This window comes from Hydra viridissima, unplaced genomic scaffold (genome assembly GCF_058129835.1).
Source record: "Hydra viridissima isolate aposymbiotic clone 2 unplaced genomic scaffold, HvirCarnegie_v1 scaffold_12, whole genome shotgun sequence".
Classification (NCBI taxonomy): domain Eukaryota; kingdom Metazoa; phylum Cnidaria; class Hydrozoa; order Anthoathecata; family Hydridae; genus Hydra; species Hydra viridissima.
In genome coordinates, this window is record NW_028324311.1 from 4306466 (window position 1) to 4328794 (window position 22329).

The 22329-nt window shown below is 35.4% G+C and overlaps 3 protein-coding genes and 1 long non-coding RNA gene across 4 annotated transcripts; 3 read left to right on the top strand and 1 right to left on the bottom strand.

Moving 5' to 3' along the window:
* Nucleotides 1–508: 508 nt before the first annotated feature.
* LOC149880865 (uncharacterized) lies at nucleotides 509–1490 on the top strand. The gene has a single exon (XM_090069469.1). The coding sequence runs from the start codon at nucleotides 636–638 to the stop codon at nucleotides 1488–1490; it is 855 nt and encodes a 284-aa protein (XP_089925595.1). The 5' UTR covers nucleotides 509–635.
* A 2443-nt stretch (nucleotides 1491–3933) lies between these two features.
* LOC149880866 (uncharacterized) lies at nucleotides 3934–5547 on the top strand. The gene has a single exon (XM_090067892.1). It carries the CDS (start codon nucleotides 3934–3936, stop codon nucleotides 5545–5547), a length of 1614 nt encoding a protein of 537 aa, XP_089924018.1.
* A 1221-nt stretch (nucleotides 5548–6768) lies between these two features.
* On the top strand, nucleotides 6769–8092 carry LOC149880867 (uncharacterized). Its single transcript, XR_016445837.1, has 3 exons — nucleotides 6769–6930; nucleotides 7157–7200; nucleotides 7382–8092. It is a non-coding gene; the product is annotated as an uncharacterized LOC149880867 (long non-coding RNA).
* A 1836-nt stretch (nucleotides 8093–9928) lies between these two features.
* LOC149880868 (uncharacterized) lies at nucleotides 9929–10541 on the bottom strand. The gene has a single exon (XM_090067894.1). It carries the CDS (start codon nucleotides 10535–10537, stop codon nucleotides 9929–9931), a length of 609 nt encoding a protein of 202 aa, XP_089924020.1. The 5' UTR covers nucleotides 10538–10541.
* Nucleotides 10542–22329: the final 11788 nt, after the last annotated feature.

A 22329-nucleotide genomic window follows, 5' to 3' on the forward strand; every position in this document is an offset into this window, starting at 1 on the left:
ATTTCTTTTACCGTACGGGTATATCATTTTGTTTAGTCGAATCGGAGGCCTTTAAGGATTTCGTTAAGTCGCTCAATCCATCGTACGCATCTGTCATCCCGAATGCTAAAGCCTTATCAGGATCTCTGCTCGACAAACAATACACAAAATGTTCTACTTCTGTAAATGAAATTTTGAATTCTGAAACAAACTTAACACTGATGTCTGACGGCTGGACGAACATAAGAGGCGATCACATAGTGAATTTTTGTATTAAAGCGCCCAATCAGAAGCCTTTTTTTTACACCTCGATAAATACATTCGGAATCATTCAAAAATCATCTGCAATTGCCGCGGCAATCTTACAAGTTATTAAGAAGATTGGCTCACAAAAACTTACCAGTTTCATAAGCGACAACGCTCCTGTTATGAAATCAGCATGGAGGATCATTGAGGAGAAATATCCACTCATCCCGGCTAGCGGATGCAGAGCTCATGGAGTCAACTTGCTTGTGAAGGACATAGTTTCTACAACTGGGGCCACAAAAACAGTCAAAGATGCAGAAAAAATCATCAAATATGCGAAAAATTATCACATCGTGAAAGCAAAGTTTGATGAAAGACGAATTGCAGCAAATATTTCTCTTTCATTGTCCATGTCTGTATCTACACGATGGTTTAGTTATTATAAATCAATGAGCAGTCTCCAGCTATCAAAATACGTTCTTATTAAGTTGGTAGACGAAGAAAGTACATTACTGAAGGAAATTCAACCAAAGAATACATCTGCTGATGTTATGGCATTGATAAAATCTAACCCATTTTGGGACCGTCTCTCTAAGCTTGTCAAAAGCATTGAATTTCCTTCCAACGTGATCGGAAAGCTAGAAAGTGATGAAGCTCCATTGTCTCTCGTGTATGATTACTTTGGTCAAATGTACAATTCATATATGGACGATAAAGACATACAACAAAAAGTGCAATCTCGCCTCGATTTTCTCTTTACACCAGGCATTGGAATTGCTTTCATATTAACGCCCAAAAATGCCGCAGAAGGTTTATATTTGAATGAAGATAAAACCGATTTTATCACTGCTAAAGTTGAATTCGCCAAAAAGATCAAACCTGAAATTGCTGACACTGCTGAGGATGAATTGATTGCTTGTATAGGAAAAATGGCTGCGCTGCCTGAGAGAAGAAAGGAAACAATATTCAAGATGAACGCGCGAAATTATTGGAACATTATCGGTCGCGATAAATATCCTGCTTTTTACGAAATTGCTGAGCCTATTAACGAAATGATCTGCTCATCGGCTACAGCAGAAAGAGCTTGGTCGACCTTTCGATTTATTCACTCGCGACTGAGAAATCGTCTTACGAATGAAAGAGTTGAAAAGCTGGTATTCTTCTATACCAATAGCGTGCTGATGGACACAAATGACAAGACTGATTACATTCTTGAAGAAAGTGCAGTTCTCAATGAAATTGAATGTCAAGAAATCACCGAATAGGCGCCAGCATTACATTTTTTTATTACTGTAAGAGTCTTTGAAAACTCCTATTGTTACTAATCACTGAATTTATAATAAAGTTAAAATATTACTTAAAACATTTTATAAGTTTAAAACTTTTTTGTTGATTTCAAAAAATCGTCTGCAAATCAGTAAATTTTGTCGGCGCCGACATCTGCGCAGACAAATTACACTGTCTGCGCATATCTGCGCAGATCTACGCAGACAGTCCGAACCCTAAACATATGTAAATAAACATGCAAAGTAAATTTTTTTTTGGCAGTTTTTACCAAAAATAAAGTTATAAGAAATAAATCATTTTCAGTTAATGGTCGATGTAGTTGCGTCATTGTGTAATTCATTGTGCACAATGAATATGTAGTTCAATGACTATATATGGCTCGTTGTGCATAATTCATTGTGCACAATGAATTTAGAAATGATATTTAAATTGTAAAAGCGGATGAACATTATGAGAAAATATACAACAAATATTGAATTTAGTTGTCTTGATATTACAAGCTATTTCGGCAATGAGCATTGTTATAAAGTTCGCGGATTTGGTGTCGCAGTACGATGGTTCGGGTGAATTTTCAGAATGGATACAGAAGTTGGAACTGGTAGCAAAACTTCAAAAAGTTGACGAGCTGAATGTGGTACTCCCCTTATTTCTTTCTGGCGGGGCGTTTGCCGTTTATCAAGGACTCAGTGATGAGATAAAAGAAGACTACAATGAAGTGACAACTGCCTTCTCTGCTTCTCCGCTAACAGCATACGAAGAGTTCGTAAATCGCCGTCTTAAGGAAAACGAGTCCGTTGACGTATATCTCGCAGAATTAACAAGGCTGAGCAAGCTAATATCGTCTCACGTAAGCGAAGAGTGGATAAGGTGCGCATTTATTCTCGGATTACCTGACGAAGCAAGAAAACAACTCCAAACAGCACTCTCGATATCAACAATGTCGCTGCACCAGATCGCTGAAAAAGCAAGAAGCTTGGTAATCTTGCGTTGTAAAGAATCGTGTTTTGTTAGTCGCGTGAATCTTGGTGCTATTGGTCCAAGAAAGGTTCCTCAAGAAAGCGGAAAAAAGACCATGACTTGCTACCGATGCGTTGAGGAGGGACATATCAGTCGAAATTGCAGCGAAAGAATTGAGAAGAAGAAGTGTTTTGTGTGTGGAATGGACAACCACCTGGCCCTGAACTGTTACAAAAAGTGTACGAACTCAAAAAACATGGAAGGGAAGCCACCCGTCTATGCGCGAGCGGCTTCCCACGAAATATAAAACCACCAACTCTCTGCGTTTATGTCAATAGAAGAAAAATAAAAGCATTGTTGGATACTGGATGCTCCAAATCAATTTTAAGTCGGGATATCGTAAACGCAAAAAATGTCAAACACGCAAGACAAAAGGTCGTGATGATGAATGGAAAGTCAATTGAAGTAAAATACCAGATTGTTGTTAATCTTTCTATAAATAACACTACCATCGATTTGGAATGCCTGGTTGCCAACATTGTCCCCGAATATCAAATGCTACTTGGTATGGATGCAATACGACGGCTTGGAGGTGTCCAAGTTGGGAGAGACGGCGAAACCATAAACTTCAATGTGGAAAAACTAACTATCAGTGCTACTGCAGTCTCTCAAGAAAAAACGAATGAAGTATCTTCGCCTACTATTCAAAAGCTGATTGATAAAGACTTCGTAGCAGAATTCAAAAATGGCAGCTGGAGCGTGTCTTGGAAGTGGCTGATAGAACCACCAACTTTGACAAACAAAATTCCAAACTATCATATCTCTGATGACGTTAAAAGTGATTATGCAAAGGAAATAAGTGAATGGATAGCACAGGGATGGCTGAAACCATTTGAAGGGAAATGTAATGGCATCATTCCGTTGATGGCAGTAATTCAACGAAACAAATTAAAAGTACGTCCGGTGATGGACTACCGGGAGCTGAATCAATTTGTGTCCAGTCATACTGCAGATGGCGACGTTTGCAGTACCAAACTTCGCATCTGGAGAAAGTTCGGAGAAAATCTTGAAATAATCGATTTAAAGAAAGCGTATCTGCAGATTCGTGTCGACGAAGCACTGTGGAAATATCAAGTCGTGGAATATGAAGGGCAGCGTTACTGTCTAACAAGATTGGGTTTTGGTTTAAATGTGGCGCCCAGAATAATGACTAAAATTTTAAAAAAGGTATTATCCTTAGACAAAGTTGTCGAGGCTGGGACGGACTCATTTATTGATGATATCATCGTCAATAATAACATAGTGTCAAGTTGCAGAGTTCGAGAACTCTTGTAAAAATATGGCTTGGATTCTAAGTTGCCAGAAAAACTTGTCGGCGGTCGTGTGCTTGGATTGCGAGTGTACAAACAATGCAACCAAGTCCGTTGGAAACGTGACAACATACCTAAAATTCCTGAAGGAAAAATGACACGTCGGCAAATCTTTTCTTGGTGCGGACAGCTGACCGGACATTTTCCAATAGCAAATTGGTTGCGCCCTTCGTGCAGCTATCTAAAAAGGGTTTCAAGTAGTTGTGGATGGGACTCTTTTGTGGACGAACGTATTGTCAAATTAGTAAACAGTTTAAATGAAAGACTTACAAAAGAAGATCCCGTTCATGGATCATGGAACGTCAAAAACACTTCTGAAGCAACAGTGTGGTGTGATGCAAGCAGCTTAGCCGTTGGCATAGTGTTGGAAGTGGCTGGGGAAATAATAGAAGACTGTTCGTGGCTGAGAAAACAAGATGATACGGCTCACATTAACCTTGCAGAGTTAGAAGCCGTGATAAAAGGAATAAATCTAGCAACAAAATGGGGATTCGAATGTATTACCATAAAGTGTGATTCGGTTACTATTGCCGGCTGGTTGAACTCCTTAATTATCGGTGACAAACCCGTTCGAGTACACGGTCTTGGAGAACCACTTGTCCGTCGCCGGTTGTCGTTAATTGAAGACCTTGTGAAGGAGTGCGGTATAAAATTAAAACTTTTTCTGGTAAAGTTAGCAGAAAATAAAGCCGATGCTCTTACGAGAGTACCGCAGAACTGGCTGCATTTAAACCATTCTGCAATGACAGCAAATGTTGTACCGCCTGATGTGAAGTCATTTCATAATCTTCATCACTTTGGAGTCAATCGAACCCTTTATCTGATGAAACAGACATATCCGAAGGAGAAGGTTAGTAGAAAAGACGTTGAATCAGTCGTGAAAAGTTCCGAAAGATGTTTATCGGTGGATCCTGCGCCAATTAAGTGGGAAGAAGGAAATCTTGAAGTTGGAAAGAGTTGGCACCGTTTAGCTATCGATGTAACCCACTATAAATCAGAGAATTATTTGTCTATTATTGACTGTGGAAAAAGAAGCAAGTTTGCAATTTGGAGAAAGCTACAGAACGAGAAAGAAGCAACAGTGTGTTTCCATTTAGAAGAAATATTTCGAGAAAGAGGACCACCATGGCAAGTTCTACTTGACAACAGCAAGACCTTTCGCTCAAAACTCGTTAGTGAATTATGCGCAGAATGGGGAGTGTCCATCCTGTTTCGTTGCGCTTACAGGCCATCAGGGAACGGAATTGTTGAACGTCATCACCGCACTATCAAGCGAATGGCAGCCAGAAGTGGCAAAGATCCGCTAAAAATGGTATATTGGTATAACCGGGCTCCCAGGAAAAATGGCGAGAAAACATCGCTCCCCTACAAAGCTATATTTTCTTATGAGTGGAAACCACACACAATTTCTGCCAAAACCAACGAAGAAGTTCTCCACAATTATTTTCAAGGACAAGAAGTATTTGTAAAACCACCTGACTCGAAATGTACGAGCGAATGGAACAGAGGCAAAGTTACAGATGAAGGACGAGGAGTTTCGGTAGAAATCAATGGATTGCCGAGACACATGTCAGACGTCCGTCCTGTTCCCATCGCAGCCGATTTGCCTACTAGAGGATCGGAAGAACCCATTGCGGACAACCTGAATCACCGAAAATCGACGCGAATGCGGAAGTTTCCGAATAGATATGCAGACTTTGTGATCTAGAGATCAAGGGGTGTTGTAGTTGCGTCATTGTGTAATTCATTGTGCACAATGAATATGTAGTTCAATGACTATATATGGCTCGTTGTGCATAATTCATTGTGCACAATGAATTTAGAAATGATATTTAAATTGTAAAAGCGGATGAACATTATGAGAAAATATACAACAAATATAGAATTTAGTTGTGTTGATATTACAGTCGGTATGCAAAAATGGTTTTTTAACAAGTTTTTTGTAGGCGAATATTTTCTGTGAGGGCGGTGATTTTTTTAGTTTTTGAGGAATGTATTTGTTTAGTTATTTTAGGGTGTTTGGGTGTTTATGATTGAATTATTGGGCTGCGCTCAGTTGTTGTATGGGTGTGCGTGTGGTTCGTTTATGGTTCGTGTAACAGTAGACTCCTCGACTTCAAATACTATAGACCAACATAATACTTGACTGCAAAATCTTAATGCAATTAATAACGATATAATAATTCCTCAATCGAAATATAAATAAAATAATAATGATACTTACTAATGGTCTCTGAAATATTTAACTCAAGTATATTCTTTTAACATTTACAAATATAGATAAAAAATATACAATCAAAAGTCAATAAAAAATATTTTCTCACCACCTTTGGACTCATGGCTAAAGTGTTTATTTACATTAGAATAATTCTCATTTTAAAATTTTTCTCTTTCTCTTTGAAAAGTATCCTTTTACTTATTTTTCTTTAGCTCTTCTTTCGAAACCTTTTTTTCTCTTTTTCCACAACTCTCTTTTTTAAAATCTCTTCCATAAAAATTCTCCCATAAAAGTTCCCTAGATTTTCTCAACTGTTCTTTTTCTGGCTACACAGATGTTTCTTAAATCAGGTGTTGTTCAAAATATACACTGGAAATTATCTTCAAGGTCGTTTAGTGCTTTTGTTTCGCCCTCTTAGTCATGGACCTCTAAAACACATTTTACCGGTTATCTTTCGATTAGCGTTTGTCCCTAATCTCGGTTTATTTCTATCATAAAATTGTTACAAAACTGTCTCGTACCCTACTAATTGAGCTATTATCATTTTATAAGTGTAATTACAACTGGATTTCTGGTTGCCATGGCAAAAACAAACTTAAACTTTAACTGTGTGACTGAGTTGTTTTTCATGTTTGTCCAGCTGGTGTTTCAGCTGCCTCTCACATTTCTTCGATCAAATAGGTTATATGTTTGAGTACAGTAAAACTTAAACACTAAGTTTATAATTTCGTTCTTTTGCCTTCTTCACATTCCTAACAGCCTTTTATCATTTAATCCATTATCCAAATTGTGAAAATTTAAATATAAAATAGTTCTTTTTTAAGAAGTATTTGCAATGAAAGAAATATTTTTCGGCGTATTGAATAAACTGTGGTAAGAGTTTAGCTTCAAATTCAATTAATTTTTTAAAGAAAAAATATTTTTAACTTTTTTTTAATTTTATTTTATTTTAGGAAAATCAAACTTAATTTAAAATAGAATGAAAAATAAATAAAAAATTTTTCAGAAATTAAATAAAAAAATAACCCATTTGTTAATCAATTAAATTTGAGTTATTTCATGGTCAGAAGCAGGACTACGGAAATTTTTTATTTTTTAGGTAAACACTATTTACAAACCAAGACTTGCAAATGGAAGCTTCAGGTATCACATTTTTTTGATTTGGGAATGTTTCTTCCCAAACTCTGCGACACTTTCTGCACCTCTTGCTGTCTCTGTGTTTTCTCCATTATTTTGAACGTTTAGTCTAAAGCTTCTCTAAAGTCAATCTTTTATCTTTTTAATTGTCTTTGAATCATTTCTTTAAATTGTTTTGACGTTTTAGCCTCGTCGTGTTGCTTTAGCTCCTTGAATACCTCAGATGTACTTAGACACTGGCCTTTAACTCTCGGAATGTTGACTCTTTTGGTTGTTTTTTTTTTTTGTGTGTCAACATGGTGATGCTCTAAAACATTTTTCAAATTGTCTTGGAGTCTTTCTATGAAGTCTTTCAACGTTTTATACGTTTGAGCAGGAGTCACTGGTGTTGTTAAATTTAGAAGTTGACGAAGCGTTGGAGTTTAATGCTGACTGATGTTAGATGATAATGTAAGCCAGGATGAGGATGATGAAGCAGGCTCGAATAAAGATGATGAAGCAGACTGGTTTGCTGCTTGAAATATTTGAGCAATTTATAATTGCGATTGATCAATATTGCAAAATATCAATGGGAAAAAAAACAGTGTTTTGAAACCCAGCGATTATTAGTGCTTTATGTCACCGGAACTAGAGCATCCCGCCATCGGATTCGGCGGGAATCTCGTACGAAATTTACGAGATTTACAATGGCGATGCATCGGTTTATACGCAAAAGTGCGTATTTGGATTTTTTTCCATCGTAAAAATACACGACCGATGGTCAAAACAAAGTACGGTAATTAATCGGATAAACCTTTATAGAAATTTCGGGAAAATAACAACATCGAAATTCTTACGAAGTTTCTCAAGGTACGATGTAATTCGATGATTTATCACGAGATTTCACTGTAAATATGAAGTATTTCTAATAATACGAGGTATTTGATTTAATTGCAATGGTAATCTATAAAAAGAGTGAGTTAACTGTAAAAACCGATTTAGATTTTCGCAAAATCCCTCCGCAATTAAACACTCTATCGGAAATTAATTGGAAATTAATTTCCTAAGGAGAGAAAACTAGTAAAGCTATAAAAGCTGTAATTTGATTAAAGTTTTTAAATTTAGTTGCTCCAAACCTAATTGGGATAGCTATTTTACTTACTTTGATGCAAAAAAGTTACTTTTAAACAAATATTACTTTACATAACTTAGATTAAATTATCAAATACATTTACATTTAAAAGTAATTCATTTTTAAAAAAGTAACATAGTAAAATAATAAATTACATGTAAAAATTACTTAGATAAAGTTAATTTTAAAAATGCGTAACTTTTATTTGTTAAAGTAATTTATTATCACTAGTAAAAGTAATTAACATATTAATATTATTTACTTTTTCTTTTTCTATCTAAATAAATTTAAAAGTAAGTCATGTGAAAGTAATCTACTTTAAAAAGTAATTTAGATTGTTTGTGAAATGTAAATAAAATGTAAAAAAAAAATAGATTTAATCTTTTTATTTTCCGATATTTTCCGATGGTTTGTGGTGGCTTGCAAAATTTTGCAGTAATTTTGCGAAAACCTCGTAATTATAGTTAAATACATCGGAAATATCACAATATTGAGTCATTCCATGCCATCAGAACAATGAAAATTGCCCGAAATGCATTAAAAACAATAAAAATAAAGTTATTTTTGTACTTTAGTCTGTGTTAAATATTCTATTACAAAGTTTGTATGAACTTAAAAGTATTTCACAATAAGTACTAAAAACAAGTTTTTAATTAAGCTTGAATTAAACTCAGTTTTTAAATAGCCCTAGCTCTTACCTGCCCCCTCCGCCCCTATCCCAAGCATTTACTTTTTAACATGCACATTTTTGCCTAGAACTTAGAAAGAAATATGTCTGATGTATGAAGTGTCTATTAGGGTGGCCCTTATTTTTGAAGTTTTAAAATATAATTGTCTGACCCCTCAGATGAGTTCCAATATATAAAAAAATAATTCAGGCCAAATATGAGCAGGATTGAACAATATTTAGAGGTGGCTCAACTGAGCTTTAGTTTTGTGAGAATACCAAAATCGGCGAAAAAAAATTTCAGGTTCTTTTCAATAAATGATTTTGAATATTAAATGAATAAATATATTTCAATCAATAATTTGAACTAGATATCATGTTTCAATAATGTACTAATCTAAAAAATAATTAAATATAAAATTATAATAAATATAAAGGTAATAACGCATAAAAAAATGTTCTTCAATATATCTAAATAAATAATTTATAATTTTCCTCAGTAATTTTATTAATTCATAATTTTCTTCAGTCATTTTTTTCAGTAAACAAAACTAAACATGTAATATAATTTAATATTAGCACCTATTGGGCATCTTATATAATATTTAAATAAATCTTGTGCTAGTTCTTTGTAGCCATCTTGTATTATAAATTTCTTCTTCTACTGTTGTTTGTTAAATAATCAAAATAAAATTTCTATTTAATAGTTATCAATAATCACAGCAATCATTAGCAATCAGCAAAGGTTAGTATGTCAATTTAATTATAAAATATATTATGTTATATAATATATAAGGAAAAGCGGGTTCTGGCGCATTGACCCATTCCCATACTTAAGGATGCATAAAAAAATGGCGAACACTTCATATCATGACAAAACCAATACAGTCGTCTTTAAAAATCAAGAAGAAGTATAAAAATAATCATGTTATTTATATACCAGTTCTTCAAGATGTTTATTGCCTTGTTTTGTAGTGTCCGATGGCAAGGGTGTGAATTCCGTCATCTAAGATAATTCTTTTGTCGTCGTTAGCGCTGAGTGCGACTTTGTTGATTTCTTCGGTGTAAACGTCGTGAAGATGAGATCTGAAAACGTTCATGGTGGCGAGCTTTTCTTGTTTACCCTGCAAGCAGTCATAGTAGTCTCGATGAGTAATCTTATTTTTGACAACGTTCTTTTTGACCCCTTTGCATTTTTTCTGCTCTTTATCTTCATCTTCTTTTTCTTCAGGGATGTAATAAGAGTAGAGCTTAGGTCGAAGCCCGACAAACTGTGTGATTTGTTTACCACCGGTCTCATCCTTGAACTTGCCGATAATCTTTTTATTTAAGCCTACTTTGAATCCAACGTTTTGAATAGCAGGATGGTCTTTTGGAAAGTCGCTCGTGTCAAATTTGGGTTCAACATCATCAGCAGTGTCTTCGTAAAAATCTTCCGTTTCGATTTCATAAATGAGCGAGTCGGTATCGGTCATGAGCAACTTGGCTTTATCACCGTATTTAGGTTTGATGTAGTCGTAATGGAACTCAAACATGAGAGTCTTGCTGATGTCGAGGATGCTCATTCCTAAGTAAACTGGTTTATCGTAAGTGACTTGTGTTTTCTTCATGTGAATGGCAGTGAGGTTTTCATCAAAAATGTTGTACCGATCATAACGAGGATTTTTGGATAATTTTAAGACTTCTTTTCTTGTGGTAACCAGTTTAATATCAACGTGCTTTAGAATGTTTTCCATGGTTTTTCCAAAGACGGAGTTGTTCATGAGTTTAAAGAATTCTTTTTCAAACTCGTTTTTAGCTTTTGTTCTTTTAGTGGTGTTGCCATCGATGTATGGTTTCATGAAAGGTTCTTCTTCAAAGGTGATTCCTCGATGAATTTTAGTGATGACTAAACCCAATCGTTCATAGAGTTTTAGGCTTTCATGGTGGACTACGTATTTTTCTTTATTGTTTAAATTTGGAATGAGCTTGGGTACTTTTCCAATGGTTAATCTCTCAGGAGCCAAAGGGTAGTCGTTGTGTAAATCGTGAAGACTTTCAGGATAGCTCAAGTCAACTTCAAGTATGCATGGCATGCTACGCCAATTTTGAAGATCATTCATCCATCTGAATCCTCTAACAGGGAGAGGTTTGCTCATGGCCCATCCATAAAGATTGTTGGCGTCTAAATACTGGATGAATTTCGATGGTTGTGAAGGATCATAGTCTGGCATGTATTTGTTGTTGGCATTTCCAAGTCGATTCGAGATCATGCAGATTCCACCGCGTATTCCTTTTTGGATCATGTTGAGCATGTCAATATCGGTGATCAAGTCCAGCTCAATTTTAGTTTCCTTTAACATAGCGTCCCAAGCCAAACCAGGAGAGGTGTAATACCAAAGAGGGTCGAGACCGTAATATTCCATGCAAGTGTCTCTAAAATTTTCAAAGACATCGGCAAGATTCAACACGTCAGACTCGTTGTATAGCTCGTGGTAATCTTTAAAGGTTTCACATCCAAATACTTTCCAAACGTTTTGTGCATGCGCGTAGTCTTCATCGCTGATGTGTTTATCATCTAGTCTAGAATAAAAAGCTTCTTTGGATGGCAATTGCGTTTCGGAAAACTTTTCAATCGAGTCCACCCATTCGTAAGGGTAAACGCCTTTTCTTAGCAGCAAATTTCTTTGTTCTCCGCTGTAGAATGAATTGAGATGTTTGCACATGATGTCTCCTTTTTTAAATCTTCTATGAGCGCAGTCTTTACAATTGTCTTTGCACTTGCATTTTTTACCTTTCTTATCAAGGCAGTCCTTTTTGCATGTCTTAGGGTCTAATTTAGAGCACTCCTCACACAAATCTTTAACAAGGTTGCTAGTCAAATCTGCTAACGAGCTTTGCATGAACCTATAGCTGTCAACGAACCTTAAATCTCTATACACTTTTTTCGGATTACCTTTCTTATCAATCGAATCTCTCACTTTGATGCTTTTTGAGAAGCTGATGTATTTTTCTTCGCTGTTGGGTATGCAATTGAGTTTTCCGTTTTTTCCGCCTAATCTCTTGATGAACAAATGACTGTCATAGGCAGACAAGTTGTGGAAAATGACTGGTATGAATTTTGGAATTCGATATTTTTTATTGCAAGCATCATGAGCAGCACCGCGGTATTTTCCAGTCAAATGACAGTGATCCCACACTTTGTCACCATTAAGATCCTTTTTGCAAATGTGACATTCGGTTGCAGCTTCATACTTCTTCTTGTCCTCATCCGTCTTTATTGGCTTATTCTTCCATTGTTGTTTAAGTGAATAACTATCACAGCAAATCTTTATAAAGTCAGCTTCAAGACTGGTAACAAACTTTTTACCTACGTCATCCTTATCGCTTTCGGCTGTATACTCAAAAGATTTAATTTTTAAACCATCAGGTCCTATGATGTAATAGCAGAAGGAGCTTGGAACATGCTTTTGATATTTTTTGGTGTACGATTCTTTATTATTATATTCAGTGTTATCATCGATGGGTTTGATGAAACTTTCAAAGTCGGCATAGACACAGTACGGAACTCTCATACTATTGTTGTAGTTTTTAAACTCAAGGGTCGACCCTTCTTTTGGAAGATCAATTCTCATTGGAGCGTTCTCATAACAGTATCCTTTGTGAATTTGAAGCTTTTCTTCTTGGTCATAACCATGCATGCAATTTCTGCAAAAATGAAGTTTTCTTTTTCCTTTTGTTGTTGAGGAGCCGGCAAACCGACTGAAATTGTTAATAAGGCAATAATGGCTGTTGTCTTTGTTTGAAATATACAACAAATCAACACAGTGTTTTCGATCATGAAATTTGGATATTTGCATAGGTTGAGGCTTATTCATTTCATAGTGAAAGACGTTCACGCTGATGTCAGGATTATTCACTTCAAACTTTTTGATTTGAGTGGTCTTTACAGGAAATTCCATTCCTTCCCAATTGAGCTTTTTCGATTGTTCAATCAACTCATTGTCAATTCTTTCGTTGTCTCTATTTTTCATGTTAAGAGCTCTGGTGACGCACCACTTGAAACATTGATCGTCATCGTTTTTCATGTTGATGATGGCTTTTTTGTTTTTCAACTTGAAAGGCAGCTCCATGTAGGAAGAGCCCTTGAAAGGTTCATAATCAACAAAGCTTATATCCATCCTCAAAATCTTGGACAAGACGCAATTGGATCCCATCTTGTTGTAATTAGCGCTACGTTCCAAGATTTTTTCTTCCATTTCAGTCATGAGCGCTCTCACATCATCACCCTCCAATAATCTTTGCGCATTAGATGAAAAGTTAGCCGTCTGAGTAGTTTCCTCACCTGTTAAGATGCTTACGCGAGTCATTTCACAGACTAAAACAATTCTTACCTTTGTGTTTCTTTCTCCTTCCATGGTTTGAATAGCAGACTCCCTTACCAAGTTTAAAAAAGGAACAATGTCTTGGTATCGAGAAGACGGCTCGTATGAAAACAGTCTGGTGGAGCGCTCTGCTGAATGCTTAGTCATATTAAACTTTACTGTAAAAGGTTTTGGCGCGAGAGGTTTATACACTGTTTTTAATACAAGTGATTTGATAGACTTTATCTTTTCATCGATTTGTTTCACTGATTCGTTTACATTCTTCTTGACTATTTCAGGAACGTAGGGATCTATCCATTCTTTAATATCATTAAACTTAGTTTTAACATAGGACGCCACACTTTTTGAAACTGCCGTCAGACTTGAAAATAAAGGTCTTGGAGCAGGAACCGGTCTAGGTGTAATAACGTTTGTTGAATCGATAACCGGTGTGTTAAGAATAGAGGGTTCATCTCTTATCATCCTATTTTGCAAGAGAGCAGAAGGTTCGAATGAAATCAAGTCGTCAGACCTTGGTCTTGGGGCAGGCACAGGTCTTGGGGCAGGCACAGGTCTTTCAGAACCAACAGCAAACCTTACTTTTGTCGGCTTTATTGAAACTTTTGTCGGTTTTACAGAAACTTTTACAGGTGGTTTAACAAACCTCACCACGGTAGGTCTTTCAGGCAAAGGTCTTGCCTCAGTCGTTCGTCTACGAAGAGCAGCAGGAGCAGAGACAACTCTAGGAGGCTGCAAAGCCATTATAAGTTCCTCCTTTCTCATTTTAGAGTATCCTCTTATTTTCTCCTCTTTAGCAATTTCTTTTAATTCTTTCACAGTTTTACTTTCCATTTTTATTACGGAAAGATTTTTGTTTAAGCCACTTTCAATTTTTCGCTCTTTGGCGGTAGTTTTTGCTTTTTGCTTTTTAGCATCAGTTTTATCACCCATTTTATTAAGGGAAAGAAATTTTTTTTCGGTGCATTCAATTTTTCGCTCTTTAGCAATTAATTCTGGTTTTGAAGAATAGATACTCATTTTTATTATACTAAGATTTTCTTTAAGTCAATTCAATTTTTTTAAATCTTGGCACACTTTCAGCATATTTTCTTCTTCGAAAAGTTTTTACCGTTTTTTAATTCTTTTCGCGGGAGAATTAAAAACTTATGAAACAAGATAATTGGCAAAAATTTCGCTTATTGAGTCGTATACATGTGCTTGACCCATTTCATCAAATCTAATCGTATACTTTCTTCCCCACTCGTCATGTGCAGTAAATTCGTATCCAGCCACATGAATTTCTTTTTCTTCATCAAACAGATGCGCACGACCCATGGTATCAAATTCAATCACATACTTCCTCTCCATCTTTTTATTTACGCCAAGAATTTTATTTAAGTCAATTTTTTAACATGTTAAAAGTTAAAAAATCAATTTTGCTGCTTTTTACGTTTTTCAAGCTTTTCAGAATTTAAAAATTCAATCTTGATTCCATCATCCACCTCTAAATATCCATCCATCTCGACGCTCTAAATATCTCCATCCACGTCCAGTTCCTGCCATCGCTTTGTAAAGAGACTTGTATTCAGTCACCTCACCCGTTTCAATGTTGGTTATTCTCACAGTGATGGGTTTTTTCTTAACAAAACTAAGCCATTCCCATTTCGGATCAACAGGTTTTTTTTCTTTTGGAGGAGGCTTTACTTTTTTTTCTTTTGCTCTTTCTAAAATCTCATCTTTACTGATCAAATTATTTTCAACCGCAAGCATCATCAACGTTATTAAATCATCTGCTGTTTTACTAACGCCGTTTTCATTCAACAAATTTTTCAAATACGATGTTGTATATCTCATTTTATTATACCAAGATTTTTTTTTTAAGTCAATTCAATTTTTCCTGAAAAGACAACTCAATAAACTTAATAAACAGCAGTCATGTTGATTCCATCTGAAACAAATTTAAGCAATTTATCAGAGATCACCACTGCAAAAATAACTGTATTTGCAATAGTTGAAGTTCGAAATTTAAGGTTTACCACTAATTCAGCTGTTTCCGACGCCACTCTTTCTTTTTGCTTGCTGATATCCACAAAGAACAACGGATATAATTTTATATATTCAAGCAAGCTTAACCCAGATTGACAAACAAGTTCATTTGTGCCGTAATATTTTTCATCAAAACAGAACGCATCTGAATAAGCCATGACCACTCTCTTTTCTCCAAAATTCAAGTCGTAATTGTAATTTGGATACTTTATTCCGTTAACAGTCACGTAAAAATTGCTAACATCACAATGGTCGAATAGTGATGGATTAACTGTTTGACTGGAATTTCTGTTTGTCTGAAGTCCGAACAAGATAAATCTTGGAATGCTTTTGTCAGTAACTCTTCCAAGCGACCAGGTAAATTCTGTTTGACCGGCTGGAATAAGCTGTCTTTCACATTTGTTTGATTTATAAGCCACTTGAATGGGGATTTTTTGAGCTATTAAATTCATGAAATCAGTCTTTTTCGAAATATCCAATTCAACGCGAGGCATATAAAGTCTGAATTTTTTAAGGTTGATCATTCCTCCACTAACGCTCTCCGCTCTATAAATCGCATCATCACATTCTTTCTTTGTAAAGGTGATGGTATGCCTAAACCCATAAACAACTTTGTCATAGGTTTCGCAAAATCCAAAAATGTGTTTCAACGGAATTTTAAACGAAAAAGCTCCAACGGATGTAGTGTCTGCAAACAAGTGGTCTCGTCTAACATTGAATCCTGAATTTCCAACAAGATTTGACGTATCCATATACCACATATGTTTTAATCCATCAGCAAACTGAAATCCATAAGGATATTTCATCAATCCAAGTATGGTGGTGGCTGGACCTGGATACATCACTCTTTCCACTTGCTCTCCCGACAAGTCATAAGTCACATCATTAAACAAATACATCAAAGCGTTGTTCACCAGTGCAATGTTGTCTTTAGCATCATAAAAGGTTCCATCGCTCTTTTTCAACACTCCTTCAATAAGAATGTAAGCCTCTGATGGTACTGTTTGAATCGATTGGCAGTCAATCTCAAAAGTAATCGTGCCTGAAGAATTTAAATCGAGATTGGTTGGAAGATACTCAAAAAAATCAACTTTTTCAATACCAATATCATACTCTGGGTTCTCAGTAACTCTTAATCGCTCAGTACTTATCATTTTTTTATATAATAAAAAAATTATTTAATTCATTTAAATGTCTCTCATTGCAAGTCATCGCAACAGAATGCTATCTTCATACTATTTTCATGCCCTGTCCCATTTTCACCAGGTCTTGAATTCGAATCGCGTTCTTTTTAGACATTTTATTACTTTGAATAGATGAACCAGTCTTTAATTTCTCAATGATCTTTTTACCTTTGTCAATAGCCACGTCTTTAGCAGCGGAGATGGCTGAAAGGGCTAACTCTGTCCCAGCAGATTTTGCAGCTGTAATCGCTTCTTGTCCAATTTTGCTTGTTGCAGCATTTTTAAGCAAATTCACTGTTGCTTTTGACACACTTGACGCAGCTGCTCTTTTTATGAAATTTTTAATCATGTCTACAATACCACCTCCACCAACAACGTTCTTTTTCACATATCTTCTTTTGTTCACAATGAGCATTTTTTTAAATAAAACAATTTTTTTAAATAATTTTATCAATAGCCCTCATTAACGATTTATATTCCTCTTTATTAATCTCTCCTTGTCTCAACAGCTCATCGCAAATAGCAACAGCCTCGTTTCTTGAAGCCGTGTTTCCAGCATGCCAAGCAGCTATACTCAATTCAAGCTTTTCCACCAACGCATTAGGATCGCTTGGAAGAATAATGACACCGCGACCTTTTTTACCTTTTTCAATACGCATCATTTTTTCCCAAATAGGAGCAATAAGTTGTTGATACTTTGGTCTTCTTGATGATTTCGGTTTATGCGGTTGCGAATCAGATCTTATAGCATCACTGTCCATTAAAATTTTTTCATAATTTTGCAAATCTTCATTGGTATAGTTCTTTGGTATTGTTAATTTAGTCATCAGTTCCCAAAGACCTTTTGTTCCATTATACTTTTCTTCACCGACAATGATATCATTTCCATCTATTTCAACCTCCATTTTTCCAATATACATTTTATCTCCAACTTTGTTCACTTCGAAAGGTCTTTTCTTTTTTTGATCGACTGACAGGCTTTTGATCATCTTTTCATTGCTCTCTATGATCGGCTTGAACAGCTTGCTCAAATCAGCTTGAAAATTAACATCTGAAATGTTGTCGTTGATGCTGTTCTGATAAATTCTCTTTCGTCTGTCATTAATTTCTTTCACAATTTCATCCCTTTTATTTAGGTCTTGTATTTTAAAGAAAAACATCTTTTTAAAATACGTGGAAAAAAACATAAATTGGTTTTTACGACTACGTTGATCCTTTTTAAAAAACGTGGAAAAAAACATAAATTGGTTTTTACGACTACGTTGATCCTTTCTTAAAAAGGTTATTGAACGTTTGAATCGCGTCTTCTCGACCTTTTTGAATCAAGTTTTCTTTAGTAACTTCATCTATTCCCTTTTTGGTTTTGGTTCGTATTTCCACCGTCAAGGATTTAAATTTTTGAAGCTCATCAAGAATCAATTGAAACTCTGAATCGCTTATTTTCCCGTCTATCAACGCTTTGGAAATGTGCTCACTAATCGTATTCAATTTCGACTCAGCCAACACTTTGATCTTCTCATGCTTTTCCGCTTTTAATACCATCTTTTTGTTGACTTGACCTCCAACAATCGATAAAAACCCCATGCCAATAGCCATACCTTCACACGCAATCGCTACTGGACTGGCAATAATCGTAGACAAAAGCCCTATTCCAGTCGCACCTAGTGCTATACATAATCCTTGCATCACATTGTCCACATTCGAAATGATTCTAAACACGCGATGGTACTTTTTGCTTAGATGAACTCGCTTTGCTTTTTCACTCTCTATCTCTTTCTGAATCTCGCTTATTTTCTGAAGCCTATAAACATGTCCTCCTTCATCTATAGGAGCTGATGGAAGAACTGGATAAAGTTTTTCATTCAATATTTCCATTTTTATTAAGCGAAAAAAACTATTTTAAATCAATGTAACTAATCTTACAAAGTTTTTCTCCTTTTTTAACAATCACGTCCTGTTTGCTGTTACTATTCACGTCCATAATAACATCATCTACAGACTCTGAAATAATAACTTCGTTTTTTCTATAATTCAATTGATCAGTAATTTTATTCATTAATGTTATCACTGCAACACCTTTCTCCAAATTCAGCCCAATGGATAAAGCTATCATTGTATGTGAGAGAGCAGCAAATTTAATGTCTTTCTGGGCAAAAATCTCATATTGTTCGTTAACGTTGAAATAAGGTGGATGATCTAACGTTTTCGTAGACACAATAATGTTGTTTGGTCTTCTTTCCTCCAACTCTCTAACCCTCTCTTCCAAAATTTTTAATTGCAAATCCAAACTGTGGACTTCTGCTGAGGTAACATTTCTAAAAAACTTGTGAGGAGCATGCATTTTACATATTAAAAATAAATTTTTAGATCATTTTTGCAAACTTAACAATTCATTATTATCTACCCATGAATTAAACGAGTCTGGATATCCCAACCATTTGACTAACGACTTGCTCTTGGTTTTGCGAATGATTTTTTCAATTCTGAATATGTCTTGATGCGTCTTTTGCATCTCCTGCTCGTAAAAGGTGCCTTGAATTTCTTCACCGTTAGCGTCAGCGATTTTATACGTGGGCGGATTCGTATGCTGAACATTTGACACGGTAAAAACCTCTTCAGTCCATCTCGGTGTATACCCCTTTTCAAAATGAGACTTCTTTTTTACGATTCGCACTTGATCACCCATGGAAAATTTCGGTTTTGCTGGTAATGTTTGATCCTTTCCATACATATTCCACCATACCCTACCTTTATTCTTTTCATCGCTAGCTTCCACTGGTGTCATTTTGATAGAAGAGTGCTTTGTGTTGTTGTAATTTTTCACCATCTCATCTAATACGTCAATGTATTTATTGGTATTGTTGGCTGAAAAATATTTAAACATTCTCTCTTTCATCGTTCTGTTCCATCGCTCGACAACACAACTTTTTTCCTCGTTTTCAGTGGAGTATAATTGCACACCCAACGCTCTCACGTGCTTGTTGTAAAACTCTTTTCCTTTATCTACCCACAATTTGACGCATTTTCTTTCACCAAAAATCTTTTTCAACGATTCTGCCACTTCAAGACCCGTTTTGCTTTTTAACGGAACGATCCATCCATACTTTGAAAACACGTCGATCACCATGAGTAAATATTTTACGCCCTTGTTGAATTTTGAAAACGATTGCATATCCACCAAATCTGCGGCCCATATTTCATCAATGTCGTTTACAATCACCCTTCTTCTTTTAAAATGATGAATCACCGGTTTATGAAGCTCCTCTGCAAGCTGATCCGTCCATTTCAAATCACTCACACCTAATCCGAATTTGGCTTTGGCTTTGATGATGGGTTCGATGATTTTTCGCTCGCTTATTTCTTTTTGAGTAGGATTTTGTATAGAATCCATTTCTTCAAGCATCATTCGATCTGCTAAATTTCTGTTTTGCTTCTCGTTAAAATACTTTTAAGCTAAATCATGGTGATATGCAGCATTGTCCACTCTATCCACCGGTTTGCTCCACTCTTGATACATATCTGTGGAAGTGAGCCTTTTATCTAAATTGGTACCAGGTCCTGCAAAGTTCATACCTGGAACGTGCATTTCTCCTGGAAACTTTGCCCATGGAAGCTTTATTTTTTTTGAAAAATTGTTGATCGATTCCACCAAGTCTCCTCCATTAACCGCATGCGAAGATGATCCTTTGGGCGTATGAGAAGAAACAAACTTACATTTGCTTATCCCACAAGAGTTGCATATTCCTTTCAATATAGGTCTGTTGTTTTTTGTGATCTCGTTTTTCAAGTGAATGGTTTCAGTCTCTCTTCTACACTTAACGCAGTACATTTTTAACATATATAAAAACCTTTTAAATATAAAAAATGGAAGTGATGAAATTGTCATGTAAAATTGGGAAAACCAAAAGAAACAACAGCGCGCTTTTACCTAGAAGTATACGAGGAATCATCGTTGGAAAGTCTGGTTGCGGAAAAACAACGTTACTACTCAATTTACTTTTAAGACCTGGCTGGCTAGATTACAGCCGCTTGCAAGTCTTTGGCAAATCACTATTTCAACCTGAATACAAAATACTCAAAAGATCATTCGAAAATAAACTTCCTAAAAAGGATATTGTTGATTTGTTAACGGATGATGTACAAGACGAAATGGAAAAATTGAATTTAAACCCTGAAGATGTTATTGAGGAAATTTCAAAAAAATATTCCGACAATGATGATATGGAGTGTCAATTCTTTGAAACGGCTGATGATGTACCTGAACCTGAATCCTTAGACTCAACCAAAAACAATTTGATGATCTTTGACGATTTGCAATTGACCAATCAAAACAAGTGTGAAAAATATTACATCCGAGGAAGACATTCCAACGTCGACTGCTTTTACCTCGCTCAAAATTATTTCGAGATTCCAAGACATACCATCAGAGAAAATGCTAACTTTATTTGCCTCTTTAAACAAGACCAAAAAAGCGTTAATCACATTTATCAAGATCACGTTTCCTGCGATATGAAAATAGAAGAATTTAAAGCCTTTTGCAATCATTGCTGGAATGAACCTCACGGATTTGCCGTCATCGATCTCTCTTCTAAAAAGAACGAGGGAAAGTACCGAAGCGGATTTGACGATTTTTTATTTTTCTAAAACAATTTAAAAAATAATTCTTATTTAAAAAATGTCAGGTATAATCATCGATGTAGATGGAAAATCAAGTGTTATCACCACTGATTTTTTGGATAAAATCGTTTTTGACGAAGGAAAAAGTTATGAAATGGCTTTTCTCGGTCTTGAGACTTACAACAGCATTCCAAATGTAAACAGTAAAAACAATTCTTTCAAATACAGCATGAACAATGGAGCTAATTGGGAGAACATTATCATTCCATTAGGAAGCTATGAGATTAAAGGCATCAATGAGTATTTGCAAAAGTCTATTTTAAACACAATAAAAACAGCTCAACGTGGAAGTTATATTATTGCAAATAAAATTAATTACTCTCCAAACAACCTTCAAATTGGAATCAATCTTAATACTTTAAAATCAACCATTAAACTTGGCTTGAATTATTTGATTGACTTTAATGTGGAGAATAGCATCTCTTCAGTTTTAGGGTTTACTAAAAGAAAATTAAATTCCAATTCCGAATACGAGTCGGATCATATCGTTAGAATTTCAAGCATTAACACCATCAGAATCGTTAACAACGTTATCGGATCATCCTATATTAATGGAACCCAATTAAATTGCATTTACTCCTTTTATCCAAATGTTAGTCCTGGCTATAAAATCATCGAGAGACCAATGCATTTGATTTATCTTCCTGTTAAACTGTTTGAAATTTCAACAATGGTTACTCGCATCATTGATCAGAATGGAGATTTGGTTGATTTTCGTGGAGAGGATATTACAATGCGATATCATATTCGAGAAGTGAAATAAATAATTTTTAATACATAAAAAATGAGCAATTATCAAAATATCAAAATTAATATCTCGCAGAGCCAATCTGATAAAATTAAAAAAGCTATGCATGATAAAACCGATACTAGCATTAAGCTTTCTCATCAAGACTTGAACGGTAAACATGTTCTCGCTATCACTAATTCGCAATTGAACAAAATTAGAAAAGCGTATGAAGCTGGTAAAGGAGTCACTCTTAAATTGAGCAAAAGACAAATTGCATACAACTCAACCATTGAAGGCGGATTCATCGGAGCTCTTCTACCTTTATTAGGTATGTTAGGTAGCACTCTTGCCACAAGAGTAGTTCCTGCTCTAGCCAC

Coding starts and splice junctions, on each gene's coding strand:
- LOC149880865 (XM_090069469.1), top strand. CDS start 636: ATGTCTGTATCTACACGATGGTTTAGTTATTATAAATCAATGAGCAGT.
- LOC149880866 (XM_090067892.1), top strand. CDS start 3,934: ATGACACGTCGGCAAATCTTTTCTTGGTGCGGACAGCTGACCGGACAT.
- LOC149880868 (XM_090067894.1), bottom strand. CDS start 10,537: ATGAGCATCCTCGACATCAGCAAGACTCTCATGTTTGAGTTCCATTAC.